Source organism: Microcaecilia unicolor, chromosome 2 (genome assembly GCF_901765095.1).
Source record: "Microcaecilia unicolor chromosome 2, aMicUni1.1, whole genome shotgun sequence".
Classification (NCBI taxonomy): domain Eukaryota; kingdom Metazoa; phylum Chordata; class Amphibia; order Gymnophiona; family Siphonopidae; genus Microcaecilia; species Microcaecilia unicolor.
The window spans coordinates 99,582,598-99,597,951 of NC_044032.1; the positions used below are offsets into that span (position 1 = coordinate 99,582,598).

General features: G+C 43.2%; 1 protein-coding gene across 1 annotated transcript in view; it reads left to right on the top strand.

Moving 5' to 3' along the window:
• The window catches only part of RAB3C (RAB3C, member RAS oncogene family), a 311,560-nt gene that overhangs the window by 219,019 nt on the left and 77,187 nt on the right, over window positions 1–15,354 (top strand). The window contains exon 3 of the mRNA XM_030192278.1: window positions 4,245–4,363. Within this exon, the coding sequence (XP_030048138.1) occupies window positions 4,245–4,363 (119 nt within the window). The remainder of the gene's footprint in view (window positions 1–4,244; window positions 4,364–15,354) is intronic.

Here is a 15,354-nt window from a genome sequence, read left to right on the forward strand (position 1 = left end):
AGCCACATCAGAACCAGGGAAAGGCTGTCAGAGGATAGAACACATTCTGCTGTCATGGAGGTGGGTACGGCATTTGAGGCTGGCATACAGGCTGGGAAAAAAAGTTTGTAAATTGTCTTTTTTGGTGGGAGGGGGTTAGTGACCACTGGGGGAGTCAGGGGAGGTGATCCCCAATTCCCTCCGGTGGTCATCTGGTCAGTTGGGGCACTTTTTGGGACTTGGACTTGAAAAAAAAGGGTCCAAATAAAGTGGACCAAATTCTCGTTAAAAACGCCCTTCTTGTTTCGATTATCAGCTAAAGACGCCCATCTCTCCTCAGCCGAAAACCACTCCCCAGTCCCGCCTTCGCCACACCTCCCACACGCCCCCATCAACTTTGTTCGTTCCTGCGACGGAGTGCAGTTGAAGACGACCAAAATCGGCTTTCGATTATACCGATTTGTTCGCCCACGGGAGAAAGACGCCCATCTCCCGATTTGGGTCGAAATATGGGCATCTTTCTCTTTCGAAAATAAGCTGGATTATCTTCTAGTTCCTAGACAATATTTGAGTTCCCCAGATATTAATTCTGTTGTGGATGTATCTTCTGACGGTTTAAATGTTACTCAAATTCTTGAAACCTCCATGAAAGAAGTGGTCTCTAGATCTACACTTTTGATGACATTTGTTTTCCTACATGATAAAGAGGCTCTTTTGCACCTCTTTTTTAGGCTTTTAGATTCCATGTTTATCATTACCACCTTAGTAATTCCCTTATCTCTTATTTGTCCTGTTTGTCCTAATTAGATTGTAAGTAGTAGTAGGTAAAATTGCCATATTTCCTTAACTCTGCACAATGTAATCCATAACCAAGTTGTAACAAATTGTATTTCCATCATTTATATCATATTGTAAGCCACACTGAGCCCGCAAAAAGGTGGGAAAATGTGGGATACAAATGCAATAAATAAATAAATAAATATATCTAAATGGACTCAAATACATGGGAAGACGTTTCTAGCATATGTAATTTCTTTGGGAGCTAGGTTCCAATTGAGGATTCTTTGTAAGTGTTTACTTTTCTTGGATCAACGTAATTATGTATTTTTATAAACCCTTTCAGTTACAATTTTTCTTGGAGGGTAGAGGAGCTTTGTTGTCAACCTCCCAGACTTTTTGATCACCTACTAAGAACTAATTCTATAGTTAATATGGCATGGATATACTGCAGGTTTCCACTTTACTTTTATTCTTTACTTTTTGACCAGCTTCCTCAGGTATTTGGATTGGATTTTCTCCTTTAAGTGTGGTCATTTGCTGATTATGTTTAACTTAGATTGTTATGTATGATATTTATTTATATATTTATTTTGTATCATCATGCTTGCTGTGTTTTAGGATTTTCTTAATGTAATATAATTAAATGCTAAATTAAAAAAAAAAAAGAAAGAACAGCATAAAACTGCAGGGTGGTGGCTTGGAATTTTTAGAGGCGATGTCCTTGCTAGTGAGAGTAGGGGGGGGGGGGAGGAACACCTTGGTGAGAGGGTGAGAAGACCAGCTGGTATCAGAAACAGAAGAGGCATCTGTACCCAGGGAGAGCTGGTGGTAACTGTCTTTACTAACTTGTACCTGAACCTGTACCTGAACTGGATCCTAAGGAGCTTAGCCGAGATTGGGTGGCATAGCCAGCCGGTGGTGGGAGGCGAGGATAGTGCTGGGCAGACTTATACAGTCTGTGCCAGAGCCAGTGGTGGGAGGCGGGGCTGGTGGTTGGGAGGCGGGAATAGTGCTGGACAGACTTATACGGTCTGTGCCCTGAAGAGGACAGGTACAAATCAAGGTAGGGTATACACAAAAAGTAGCACATATGAGTTTGTCTTGTTGGGCAGACTGGATGGACCATGCAGGTATTTTTCTGCCGTCATTTACTATGTTACTATGTTACTATGTATCACCATAGAGTTGTTAAGATATATCACAGAGGAGTCAAGGTACTATGTGGAGGACTAAAGACTAGGGCTACCATATTTGCCGTGACAAAAAAAGAGGACACAAAATAAAATTCAACCTGCCCCTGTCACGCCTCCGCTCACTCCCAGTCCCTGCCACCACACCTGTCACACCTCAGCCCTACCCCCACCATGCCCCCTCACCAGAGTTTCACCTTGACCCCCCCCCCCCCCAAAGAAAGCCAGACTCTGTAAGCAGCAAAAATACTGGTAAAGTAACAGAAATGCATTTTCTTCCATGCTAAATACAAAATGAACATGACATACTCATGAAATGCTTAGACATGTACATTTCATGAGCATGTCCACCTTTCTTTTCCCTTCCATCCATGAGCAACATATTCCCCCTCTCCTTTTCTCTCCATCCCCTTCTATGTATTTCCCTTTTTTCCCTCCCTCTTCCCCCCATGAATGTCTTCTCCCTAATCTTTTTTCCAGCCTCCCTCTATCCACCCTTTTTTTACAGCTCCCTCCCTCCCTCCCTCCCTCCCTCCCTCCACCCACCCACATGACTCCATCCATATTCCATCCCATCCCCTCCCCTCCTGTACCTTATTGTGCCTGGTGGTCTAGTGGCCTCTTCAGGGGGTCTCATGGAAGTCTCACAAGGCCGCCGCTGGAACTCTTGGCATCCATTTTGAAGTGGCTCCGGCAGTGAGCGGTCTGCGGCAGCCCCGGGCAGGAAAGAAGGGGATTTTTCCTGCCCTGATGAGGGTACTAGACCACCAGGCATGATAAGGTATGGTACGGTATGGGAGGGGAGGACACCCTGAGACCCGCAAACCTGAACATATGGTAACCCTAACTAAGACCATGAGTAGCAGGCTACATCTGCCAGTGTTGTTGCTTTAGTTACTTATGCCTAATAAATTTGTTGAATCCTTCCTATGTGAATCCTCCTCACCAAGTGTGCATATAATTACAGAATGCTGGCACTTACGCATCTCAAAGGCGTCAGTAATGTGCATTTATGCAACTCGATGCTAGGCTCTACTCTAAGAAGTATGCGTCAATCACTTGGTGCATATCTGCAAGTGACATAGAATGGGCAGGCCATGAGTGTATCACCAATTTATGCATACAACTTATAGAATACTATCAGTTGCACATTCCACCACAGAACCTATCGTCTTAGGGAGAGGAGAGGAACCCAAACGTGTAAGAGTATTCATAGTTCTTTATTTAGACAAAGTGAATTAATTCAACTTCCCCCTGGCTGTAGCAGAGACAAAAAAGTAGAGAGCCACCACTGCACCAAGGGGTCCTTTTAGAAAGGCCCGCTGAAAAGTGGCTTGCAGTAGTGTAGGTGCGGGTTTTGGGCGCACGCCAATCCATTTTCAGCACACCTGTAAAAAGGGCCTCTTTTTTCCCGAAAATGGACATGTGGCAAAATCAAAATTGCCGCACGTCCATTTTGGGTCTCTGACCTTACTGCCAGCCATAGACCTAGCGGTAAAGAATTTGGGCGGTACGGACCTACACGCCTCAGATGCCACTTGGCGCGTGTCTGCTACGTGCGCCAGAAAATAAAAAATATTTTTCAGACACATGTATCAGACATGCGCCAAAAATGAAATTACCACAAGAGCCACGCAGTAGTTGGGCAGTAAGTCGATTCTGGCGCGCATTGGGCACGCGTAGATGTTTACCCGGCTTAGTAAAAGGGACCCCAAGTGACTCAGTTTGAATTGCAGATCATTTCATATTGTGTGAAGCACTGATGCTGTAAGAGGCAAGTGTGTGTGTTGTCAGATTATCCCCATTGGGTTTGTTTTTATGTTGAAACAAAGGCTTTGTCTTGGAACAACAGAATTCCTGGTGGGGTGTATTGATTTCAGTTCTGACACCTGAATGTCTAATGTCTGCACCAGTAGCTTCTCCCCTACAGAACTGAACCCTGCTGTTTATCGAATACTCATAAGAGGATTAAAGAAACCTTGGTATGACTTACAAGCAGGGAGTCTTTCCTTCCTCTTAGCCCTCTGTAAATGTCACATGGAAATATTGCACAGAATATGGCTATAGGCTTTCAAATTTACATTTTTTTTCACAAATAATTGTTACTGTAGGAATGAGGTGTTGAAAGTGAAGAAAAAAAACACATTAGAAGTGTTCATATATTTAAATTGCATGTTAATATGGTTTTGGATTACTTATTTGCAGTCAGTCATTTAAATAATATTTTACATGATTTGCTCCCTATTATTTCATTATTAAATATCATATAAAGAAATATCATATTTTTTCTTCTAGGACACAGCAGGACAGGAAAGATATCGGACTATTACCACAGCATATTATCGTGGTGCTATGGGGTTTATTTTAATGTATGATATTACAAATGAAGAATCTTTCAATGCAGTCCAGGACTGGTAAGTACAGTAAAACTCTTCATGTATATATCCTGGGTCTCAAAGTATGACTGTGGACATTTTTTATGGTTTTCAGCAGTATTTTAATTGACACATCTCAGAGGGAATAGATTTGGCATTGACAATAAAAACATATCCCATGTCATTGCATTGCTTAGTTAAAGGACCCCTTTGTGCTTTATCATGTGCCAAAAATAGTGCACACTTTTTCCCGATAGTGCTCACACGCTCAAACCATCATATGTGCCTGCACTATCGGAAAAGATTGCGTACACTGTGCAAAGAATATACGCTCTTTTGGAAATGAGTGTAATTTTATGACATTGCTTCTGTAACAAAAATAAATGGCCAAAACCCTCTGAATAAAATGAAAATTCCCAAAATGACACAGGAGATGAGACAAAATGAAAAATTTCTGGCTGCCTATCCCTAGTATAGATTTGGAGATTTTAGAGCAAAGGGACTTTAATACAGAGGGAAAACGTTTATTCTGAATTAGCTAAAAGGCAAGGGGTCGATATTCAGTCAGCGGTGGTGAGTATTTTTTAGCCTTTGCCGGCATTATTCCCGGATATTCAGTATCAGGCACCGGCATTGAATATTCAGGTTTATGGGGACAGCTATCTCTTAAGTGGTTTAGTGCAATATTCATCAACACTTCACCACATAAGCGACACCGCATAAAGATGCTAATTTCCCATTAGCATGTGGCCATTACCTCCGGGAGCCCTTACCGCCACCTATCAGTTGTTAAGGCCTCCTGCGGTAATAAGGTAGCACGCTGTAAGGTGCCTGCACTACTGTATTAGTGCAGGCATGCCGACTGTCTGCCCCCAGACACACTTCCTGCCACAAAAAAATATTTTTTGCCACGATAGTAGGGTACATTGCTGGCCAAACTACCGTGAGCTGCCTCAGCACGTCCTACGTTAGTGCCATTTTACCATGTGGTAGGCCACTATGCCTTAGTAAAAGGGCCCCTAAGTATGATATTCAGCACTTAACTGGCTATGAGGCACTGCATAAAGATAGGACTGACTTTCATGAGGTCCTATTTAAGTGTTTAACCTAGCTGGTTAAGTGCACAATATTGGCACTTAACTGGCCAAGTGTCGACTCCACCACCAGAACACCCCAAAATACTGGTTTGCAGTTCGGCACTAACCAGACATTTTCAGCACCACTAACCAGTTAAGTGCCACTGAAAATGACTGATTAGCCCTAAACAGGTGATTTAACTGTCCAGGAGTCATTTCTGGCTGGTTAAATCGCTTTGAATATCAACCCATGAGCTTCTAAATTTATGCTCCTAAATGTGTGGCCTGAAAATTCCTCTTAATTAGGAGCTTAAAAGTTATTCCCCTCATTCATAACAAGACCCCTACTCTTAGGTACCAAGTGTGCATATAATTACAGAATGCTGGCACTTACGCACCTCAAAGGCGTCAGTAATGTGCATTTATGCGACTCGATGCTAGGCGCTACTCTAAAATGTATGCGTCAATCACTTGGTGCATATCTGCAAGTGACATAGAATGGACAGGCCATGGGTGTATCACCAATTTATGCATACAACTTATAGAATACTATCAGTTGCACGCATTGCATGGTGTACTTAGGCGCACCAACTTATGCCAGCCATTGACCTGTGTGAAACCCTGAACGAGGGTTGGGGAGTGGGCCGGTAAAATAACACAGATGGACAACAGGGTGAAACCAAAATAAGTTATTATTCAAAGGAAACCTTGGGCCTGTTCCTTTCACAAGGCCTGAGATATAGGGTAGGAAAACCAGTGGCGTAGCTAAGGGGGGCGCAGGGGGAGCGGTCGCTCCCCTAAACAGATATTTTGAAAAAATGGTGCCTATGTGCCACATGCAAAATCTTTCTCTTCCTCCCCCCCCCTCCCGTGCGAGTCTTGCATCTGTTCTTCTGTCTCTTCTTCTGCCCGCTCCCTCTCCCATCCGCAGCACGTAGTAGTTTTTACTGACCTGAAGTCTTCTCCCTCCGGCACTGGCGATTGACACAGTCAGCTGTTTGCCAGCATCGGGGCCTCTCCTTAGGCATATCCCACCTCTGCGAAAAACAGGAAGTTGCATTAGAGTAAGTGGGACACGCCTGACGAGAGGCCCCGACGCTGGCAAACAGCTGACTGTGAATCGCCGGTGCAGCAGGAGGGAAAAGGCTTCAGGGAAGTAAAAATAACTATGCAGACGGGAGAGAGCGGGCTGAAGAGAGAGAGTTGGGGGTGGAGAAGGGAGAAAAAGCTTAATAGACAGGAGTGGAAGTGAGCCATCTAGTCCACTGTAAGCATGGAAGCCAGTTTGGTTGATTTGTTTCCACTCCCCCGCGCAGCCATCATTGCTGTTCACGCGAAACAAAGCAAGCCAAACGTATGAGCATCTGTGTATCCATGTTGTCGTTCTTTATTGTTGGTCCATGATCTGTCTGTAACAAATCTAAAGTTGTTTCAGTTGGATAGGCAGTGCCTTAAAAGCTGGAGGAGAAATGTAGTAACAATTGAATATCACTAAAACAGCTTCAAAAATTATTGTAGCTGGTAGAAACCGCAATTATAAACTCTATAGTTTGATTTTTCTTCACTGTGCAGGTACAATACAGATATCCAGATTTCAGTGAGGATATCCTGTTTTCTGATGGGTTCATCTTAACTGTTGTTGTAATCTGCCATGGGAAGATAGAATATATTGAAATTAAATGGAAGTAGAATTAAACTCTCCTTTCATTGGGGCACATGAAATTACATTTTCATCTGTTTTGTAGTTTACCTTTAGGTACACAAATGGATTATTCTGTTTTGAACATATTTCAGGGGCAAGTGGTTTTATAAGTCAAAATAAAAATAAATATTTTGTTTCATGCAGATCTCTTTTGCTTAAACATAAATGGGTTATAAATCCCTAATGCAGTCCATTGATTTTCTTATATTTTGTTCTTGTGATGACTTATACAGTGTCAAATCTAAAAGCTCTCTATTTGGTCGATAATAAAAGTAATACTATCTACCCTAAAAAGTTGTTTTGTGGCTGTACATGAGGAATTATGGTATTGAATAAATAAGTGTATATTTGTGTCCCTACTCAAGAAATCCAGTTAATCGTTTAACATTAGTGGAACATAGCCACAGAGGCATGGTATGGTCGCATTTTTAATATAGTAATACTAGGGCCCAGCTAAGGAACAGGTTATTTTGAGTTAGTCTTCACTGGACCAAACTTGCTTCCCTTGTACCATCACTATCTAGCAGGATACACAGAGGGGCATAATCGAACAGCGCCGGCCATCTAGATGGCTGGCGCTGCAAAAGGCGGTCCCGAACCATATTATAAAAAAAGATGGCCGGCCATCTTTCATTTCGATAATATGGTTGGAGCCGGCGAAATCTCAGAGATGGCTGGGTTTGAGATGGCCAGCATCGGTTTTCACTGATAATGGAAACCGAGGCCGGCCATCTCAAACCCGGCCAAATCCAAGGCATTTGGTCGTGGGAGGAGCCAGCATTTGTAGTGCACTGGTCCCCCTGACATTCCAGGACACCAACCGGGCATCCTAGGGGGCACTTTTAAAAATTAAAAAAAAATAAAAATAAAAATAGCTCCCAGATGCATACCTCCCTTACCTTGGGTGCTGAGCCCCCCAAATCCACCCCAAAACCCAAAACCCACTACCCACAATCGTACACCACTACCATAGCCCTTAGGGATGCAGGGGGGCACCTACATGTGGGTACAGTGGGTTTTTGGGGGGGATTTGGAGGGCTCAACACTTACCACCACAAGTGTAACAGGTAGGTGGGAGGGATGGACCTGGGTCCGCCTGGCTGAAGTGCACTGCACCCACTAAAACTGCTCCAGGGACCTGCATACTGCTGTGATGGAGCTGGGTATGACATTTGAGGATGACATAGAGGCTGGCAAAAAAATGTGTTTGTTTTTTTTTGGGTGGGAGGGGGCTGGTGACCACTGGGGGAGTAAGGGGGGGGGGGTCATTCCCCATTCCCTCCGGTGGTTATCTGGTCAGTTGGGGCACCTTTTTGAGGCTTGGTCGTGAAAAAAAAGGGACCAAGTAAAGTCGGCCAAATGCTCGTCAGAGCCGGCTTTCTTTTTTCCATTATCATAATATGATGTCTGTTTTAGTGGCCTTGACCAGGAGACAAAAAATCTCTGCACAGACAAGTTTTCCTCAGAGGTGTAGCCAGGTTTTGATCTCAGGGGGAGCAGACTTTTATAAAATAGTTGGTGTCAGCTACACAGCAGTGTCTGTGTTGTTGCTCAGGGGCTATAGCAGGCACTGATTAATACAGGCTGTCTCTGTTGTGTCTACTACTACTACTACTATTTAGCATTTCTGTAGCGCTACAAGGCATATGCAGCGCTGCACAAACATAGAAGAAAGACAGTCCCTGCTCAAAGAGCTGTGTCCTGCCTACAAGGAAACAGTAAGTTACATCAAGAGGCAGGACGCAGAAGAGATCCCTGGACTGGCCAGAGCAGGCAACCTGTCTTCTTAACTACAAAGTAAATATATTGAAATCCTGACCATCACCTCAGGAATAGCACACACATTCCTTCCACTGCTAGACACCTTGTTTAAATCAGATGGGTGTTTGTTTGTGTGATGATTCTACAGGATGTGAAGAACACTAGTCCTGAGCATTTTTATTTTAGGTCACAAGGGCCACTAAAGGCGGCCTTTGCCCCAGAGCCTACTTTCAAATAGGGCTAGACATTTTGTGAAATAACATAAACCCCTGCAAAAAGACACCCAAAACCTATACTGAAAACTTACCACACCATAACAGCCCTAATCCACCTACAAAAAGACAGTGCTATAAATATTACAATGGGACCTAGAGAAGTGTTTCCTAGGTGGTCCTGGAGTACCTCTTTGCCATCCAGGTTTTCAGGCTATCCACAATGAATCTGCATGAAAAAGATTTGCATGTAATGGAGACAGTATATACAAATCAATGCCATGCATATTTATTGTGGGTAGCCTGAAAACCTGACTGGCAAGGGGGTACTCCAGACCAGGACCAACTTGGGAAACACTGCCCTAGAACACAAAACTTACCACACCATAACAGCCCTAACCCACCTATGAACAGATAGTGCTATATATATGACACTGGGCTCTAGAGCACCAATTAACCTACTATTGGGAAACTGGAACAAGCTGCACTGTTACACATTCCTACACAGATGCTATGTGCTAGCAGAATCCTTCACCTCAGGCACACATGCAGAACATGGACAGACCCTCATCTATATAACATGAGTAGTCATACTGGGTCAGACCAATGGTCCATCTAGCCCAGTATCCTGTTTCCAATAGTGGCCAACCCAGGTAACAAGCACCTGGCAGAAACCCAAATTGTGACAATATTCCAATCTAATACAGAATAGGGAGCCACATCAAAATAAAAAAAAAAACAAACAAAAAGCCCAAAACAAAAGAAACCACCAACAACAACAAAAATTGAAATAGAGAACCCCCTCCTCTCTGCCCAAGGAAGCCAGAGTCTATAAATAGTGCAATACAAAAAATGTACATTTTACAAAGCAGGTACATCTCAGTCCTTACAGCAGGGTTGCTAATTTGAAGGTATCGGAGATGTGCATTTTCAAATACTGTCATATTCTTAATATCAAATTGAAAATAAAATACCTTTTTCTACTGTTTTCTACTCTGTGACCCTACCCCCTCCCCCTTTCCAGTAGTGCCCTGTGTCCCTATCTCCTCCCCTTTCCAGTAGTGCCCTGTGTCCCTATCCCCCTCCTTTTCAGTAGAGCACCTATCTCCCCCCTTTTCAGTAGTGCCCCGGAAACAGATGAGTCAGGTCCACAGAGGGGGATGGGCAGATCGAGGAGAGCGCTTCAGGCCCAGGATCTAGGCTGCACTTGACTTGGGGACCAGCAGTGCAGTGCGAGCATGTGGCAGACAAGGTGCTGGAACTTAGTAAAAGAAAACAAAGCCCTGCTTATACATAGATTTTTAGAACATTGTACACTACAGACAATATTGAACCATTAAAAAAATTATTAAATGGCCAGATATTGACTTTGTAATTATGGGTCAGGATGAGTGAGGTGAAGGCAGGCACAAAATTATCCACATAAGGGCAATGTTCGGCCACTGTCTGGATAAGTTAACCATTTGGGCTATGCCTGCGAATAGCAGGCCTAAACTAAGCAGAGAATGCCGCCACAGTGACTGCACAGCACATATTTTCAGTGCCACAATCTATATGGACAGCGATGCTGAATACACATACTAAGTTAAGCACCAGTGTCAGCACTTAGTACTGGCACCAAACCAGCTGAATATTGACTCCATTATCAATCTTCTGTAGAAAGGAAACCAGATTAGGGCCAGCTCTAGGCTCCAGCATAACAAGTACAAGCTTGAGGCTGAACATTTGGGGGGATGGTATTGCAGCCATCATTTGGACAAGACTAAAGATGTTCATTTGTTAGCATATATTCAATTCGATAATGTACCTTACAAATTTTAGTGTGGAAAAATCTATTTAACATGCATTAGCTTATAAATTAACATGTGTAGAATAGATTTGTGCATTTTAAAAAGTTCTAACACACTTTTCTGAAAGTGGAAAGGCATGGGTAAAAATCAACAAAACAATTTATAGAAGGAATAGCCAAAAATCTTTTGCTTGGGGTGGCAGAAAGCCTAGGCCTGGCCCGTGGTGAATGTAGCATTGTGCAGACACACATAAAAGATGATAACTGCTCCTTAGAGCTTACAATCTTGGTAAATCAGACAAGACACAAAAAAAGTACTGGGGGGGGGTCTAAATTGGTAAATTATAGGCAAGAATTAGGCAGGAGTAAATAAGAAAGAGGCAATTTTAATTGCTTCAAGGAACACCAGGTGTCTAACATATAACAAAGGAGCGCTCCTACTAAAATGAATTAAGTTTTGGGCTTAATGTGCCATTATGCAGGATTTTAGCACAGTAACCCAAAACTAATGTTGCTTCAAGAAAGAACATTCCCATTATTTTTAATGTAGGTGGTGCATTAACATTTAGGAGGCATTAAGTGGTCCCATGTTAACTCTACATTAACCAATTAATGTGCAGTAAGCATAAGGCACTAGCTGGCTAACGCTTCCATGCCCACTCTCTGCCCATGCCTGTTAAGACTTGCGTGAGGGAGTGGGTGGTATAGTGGCAGGTGTCCCTAAGAACACTCCCTCACTGATGTTGCAGTTTAGCCACCTTATGGCAGGTGGCGCTAAGCTGCCATGTCAGAGGGGTGGGGCTCAGACCGGGAGGTGGTTAAATGATGAGGCAAGAGGTCTCCAGGAGAGAAACCCCGAGCAGCGCAGAGACCTCCTAGAGGAAGGCTCCAAGTGAAGGAATCCTCTCTAAAGTATTGGCTGGGGTGCAGTACATGTGGGGGAGTCCCAGAGAAGTAAGGAGTTGCCGTAGTTAATAGGTTTTGCATCATATCGAAACCAAGAGATTGCATGAGAAGGAACAGAGTACTATTTGTTTATTTATCTGTGAAGATCCAGGTCCTGAGTGTCCTAGTTAGAGCCTAGCCTGGATTTATATACGAGTAACTGGAACTGTACTGAAGAAGATAAAGCTGTAAGAGAGAAGGGAGTAAATGTTAATGTGGTTGTTGCCTAGGGTGGAAGGGAGTCTGTAACAGGAGAACAGACTGTCTTGCTTTGATTACTAGTTCCCCAATAAAGCTTTTTCTTTGATTTTATTCTGCCCTTTGCCTGTGTCTGCGAGGTCTTGCAGCCAGCCATAAGCCATGATACCACCACCTGTTAGTTTACCATTAACTCATGCTATTTTAGCACACGTCCAATTTTGTGCAGTGAGACCTAGTTACTAATTACTGGGAATACCACTAAAACAGCTTGTCTTAAAAAGTAGCTCACGATCTGGGGACAGAGCTAAGACAGAACTTGGAGTTATCGTTCTGTCTTAGCTCTGTCCCCAGAATGTCCTGGATCAGAATGGTCAGTGGTATTTTTCAAAGGTATTTTCTAGACAATGCTGCAAAATATTGATCCTTATATTTTTAGACTGCTGTGGGTGGGATGCACAGTTCCATATATAAATTATAGAATGCTATAATTTACAAGCACTTTAGAGCGATCTAGGTGCAAGCGTTTCTGCCAGCTCTGTGGCTGGGGTAAGTGCCTGTACCTATAAATATAGGTGCATATTTGACCTTCTATAAAGCAGGGGTTCTCAACCCAGTCCTCGGGACACAGCTAGCCTGTCACATTTTGTTCCTTCACTATACAAACAGTAACAGGGCAGTTAGAAAAATTTTCAGACTGGCACTATGGGAATAATTCTATAAAGGGGTTCCTAAATTTAGATGCCAAGAAGGTGCGTAACTGGAACCTACTCTGTACAGGAAAGGAGGCACCTATCTTCCTTTATACCAGGGGTTCTCAACCCAGTCCACAATGAATATGCATGAGAGAAATTTGCATGGAATAGCTCCATTCTAGACAAATCCTCAATGAATATGCATTAGATGCCCCTCTGAGTTTCCTAATTGCACTCTGATTACACTTTTATATAACTGATATCTCACTGTAATCACGCTAAATTTTTACCACAAACTTTTATTCAAATGTCTATTTATTCTAATATATTTTTTATCATTATTACACAGACCAAAACATAAGTTATCCTAGTCCTTACATTCATTCATACCCTCATACACTCCTAACACAAGCTGTGTAAATTTAAATTGACAGCACAGTTTTCTCCAATGATGTTACAGCACACATGTATATACCTGCATTGAATACCCGGTTTAACTTTGGCCGGTCCAAATTTAACCGGCTAAGCTGATATTCAGTGCTGGCCAGTTAGTCTGGTCAAAATTATTCCACTTATTGTGGTGGCCAAATATGGCTGCCAAACATGACCAGTTTGACTTTTAAAATTGGTGGATAGCCAGTTATATCACACAATATAACCGACTATCTTTAAGCCACTAACCGACGATACTCAGGGACGGATAGTTGCCTAAGTGCCGTTTTAGTGGCCATATCTGTATGAATATCGGCCTCTATGTTTCTATGTACCTCTTTAGTTTTATTTTTATGGGTTTTATGGGTGAAGCTTTAAAACGTTTTGATAAGCTTTATTCTGGATTGCCTCCGTTTATGTATTATGGAGATGCAGACTCCATACTTCAACATTACTTCAGGTGAGATCTTAACCAATGACCAATACAGAGGCTTTAGTTTACTTCTTTGCATATACATCCTAGCATTCCTCCAGGTCTCAATACTTTCTTGTTGTATTGTTTGCTACCTACTTGAACCCCTCACGTTCTCATCTTTCTTTCTTTCTTTTGGTTGGTAGAGTCAGGATTTGCAGGATAATGTTCTCTCTGATTTTTGTCCCAAATGCATCCATTTACATTTATGCCTTAAATCACATGTGGAAGACTTCAGACCACTCCCCAAACTTTTTTCCACTGCTCATTATTTGTTCTACTCGATTTGGAGTATTGACCCTGTTGCAGGTCTTTTCTACAAAAAATGATGGAAAAGAATCAGATTATTAAATAATTCTACTCTCTGCTTTTCCATGATATGAGAGATATCTGCTCTCTGTAAAGATTTGATTTGAAAGCTATGACTTTTGAGGTGTCCTTGCTTGGACTGCCTACAATGATTTCTTCACTACTCTCACTATTCTCATGCAAATTATGTACCTTCTAGGTGTTATGATGTTGAGTTCCTATCAGATTCAATCTTGAAAATTATATCCTGTATCGGAAGCATGTTTCCAAAAGACTCCACATCAGTGGCATAGCCACAGGGAGGCCTTGAGGCCTTGACCCCCCTCCCCCCTTGGGCTTAGAACCCCTCCAAACCTGCAGCACCCTGTTAAATAGCTGGCAGGGATGCCCCACTAGCCAAAGAAATTTGGTGCCTTAGCTGCTTCCCTCCTCCTTGTGCTACTGTTGTAATGCTGAAGTCAGCAATGTGCCTCCAGCCACCAATGCTGGAACTTCTCTTCATGCATGCTTAGTTCACGCAATTACTGAGCATGCTCAGGGAGTCCTGAGTTGGTGGCTGGAGCACACCATCGCCATCAGCATTATAGCAGCAGCACAAGGATGAGGGGAACATCCTGGGTACCGAATTTCTTTGGCTGGCAGAGCTTCAGAATCCCCACCAGCAAAGGTAATTTTAATATGCATGGAATTGGGGAGGAGGGAATGCATTGCCCCTTCAGTCAACCCCTGGGCTCCCCCACACTTGGAGGGCTAGCTATGCCCCTGCTCCACATACCTCAAGAGGTTCTGGATCATTGGGGGGGGGGGGGGGGGGGGGGGAACAGGCTTTCTTATTAGACAACTTCAGCTATGTTCATTTCTTTAGGTAATAGACAGTAATTAAATGTAAGAATTTGGAATGCTAAATTTATGCACCACAAGCAGGAATGTGTTATCACGATGAGCATCTCTTTAGAAGTGATTTACTAAGTGCTGAATACTTATAGATCAGGATGTGGTTAGCTTCTTTTCCTACTCCATAGCTGGAAGATATATTGTTGTTTTCTGCAATTGTGTTGATCATCTCATATCTTTATTACTTACATAAAACAGCAGATTAGCATTAGAATATATTTTACATAGAAGACACAATTTGAGTTAATTGCAGACACCTCTAGCATACCTAGGGCTGGGCGATGGGGGCGGTCTGCCCTGGGTGCCGGCAGCAAGGGGGTGCATGAGCAGGTACGTGTCTGTTGGCTCTGCCAGTCCCTGCCAGTCCCTGCCCTGGCACAGGAAGTTGATGTCAGAAGGGGCAGGGGACCAGTAGAGCTGACAGCTGTGAGCCTGCTCCGCACACCCCCTTGCTTGGAATAAGGAGGTGTGCACTGCCCGGGGGGGGGGGGGCTCCACTCTAAGTGCCATATAAGATAGGTACGCCACTGGCAGACACTATTACT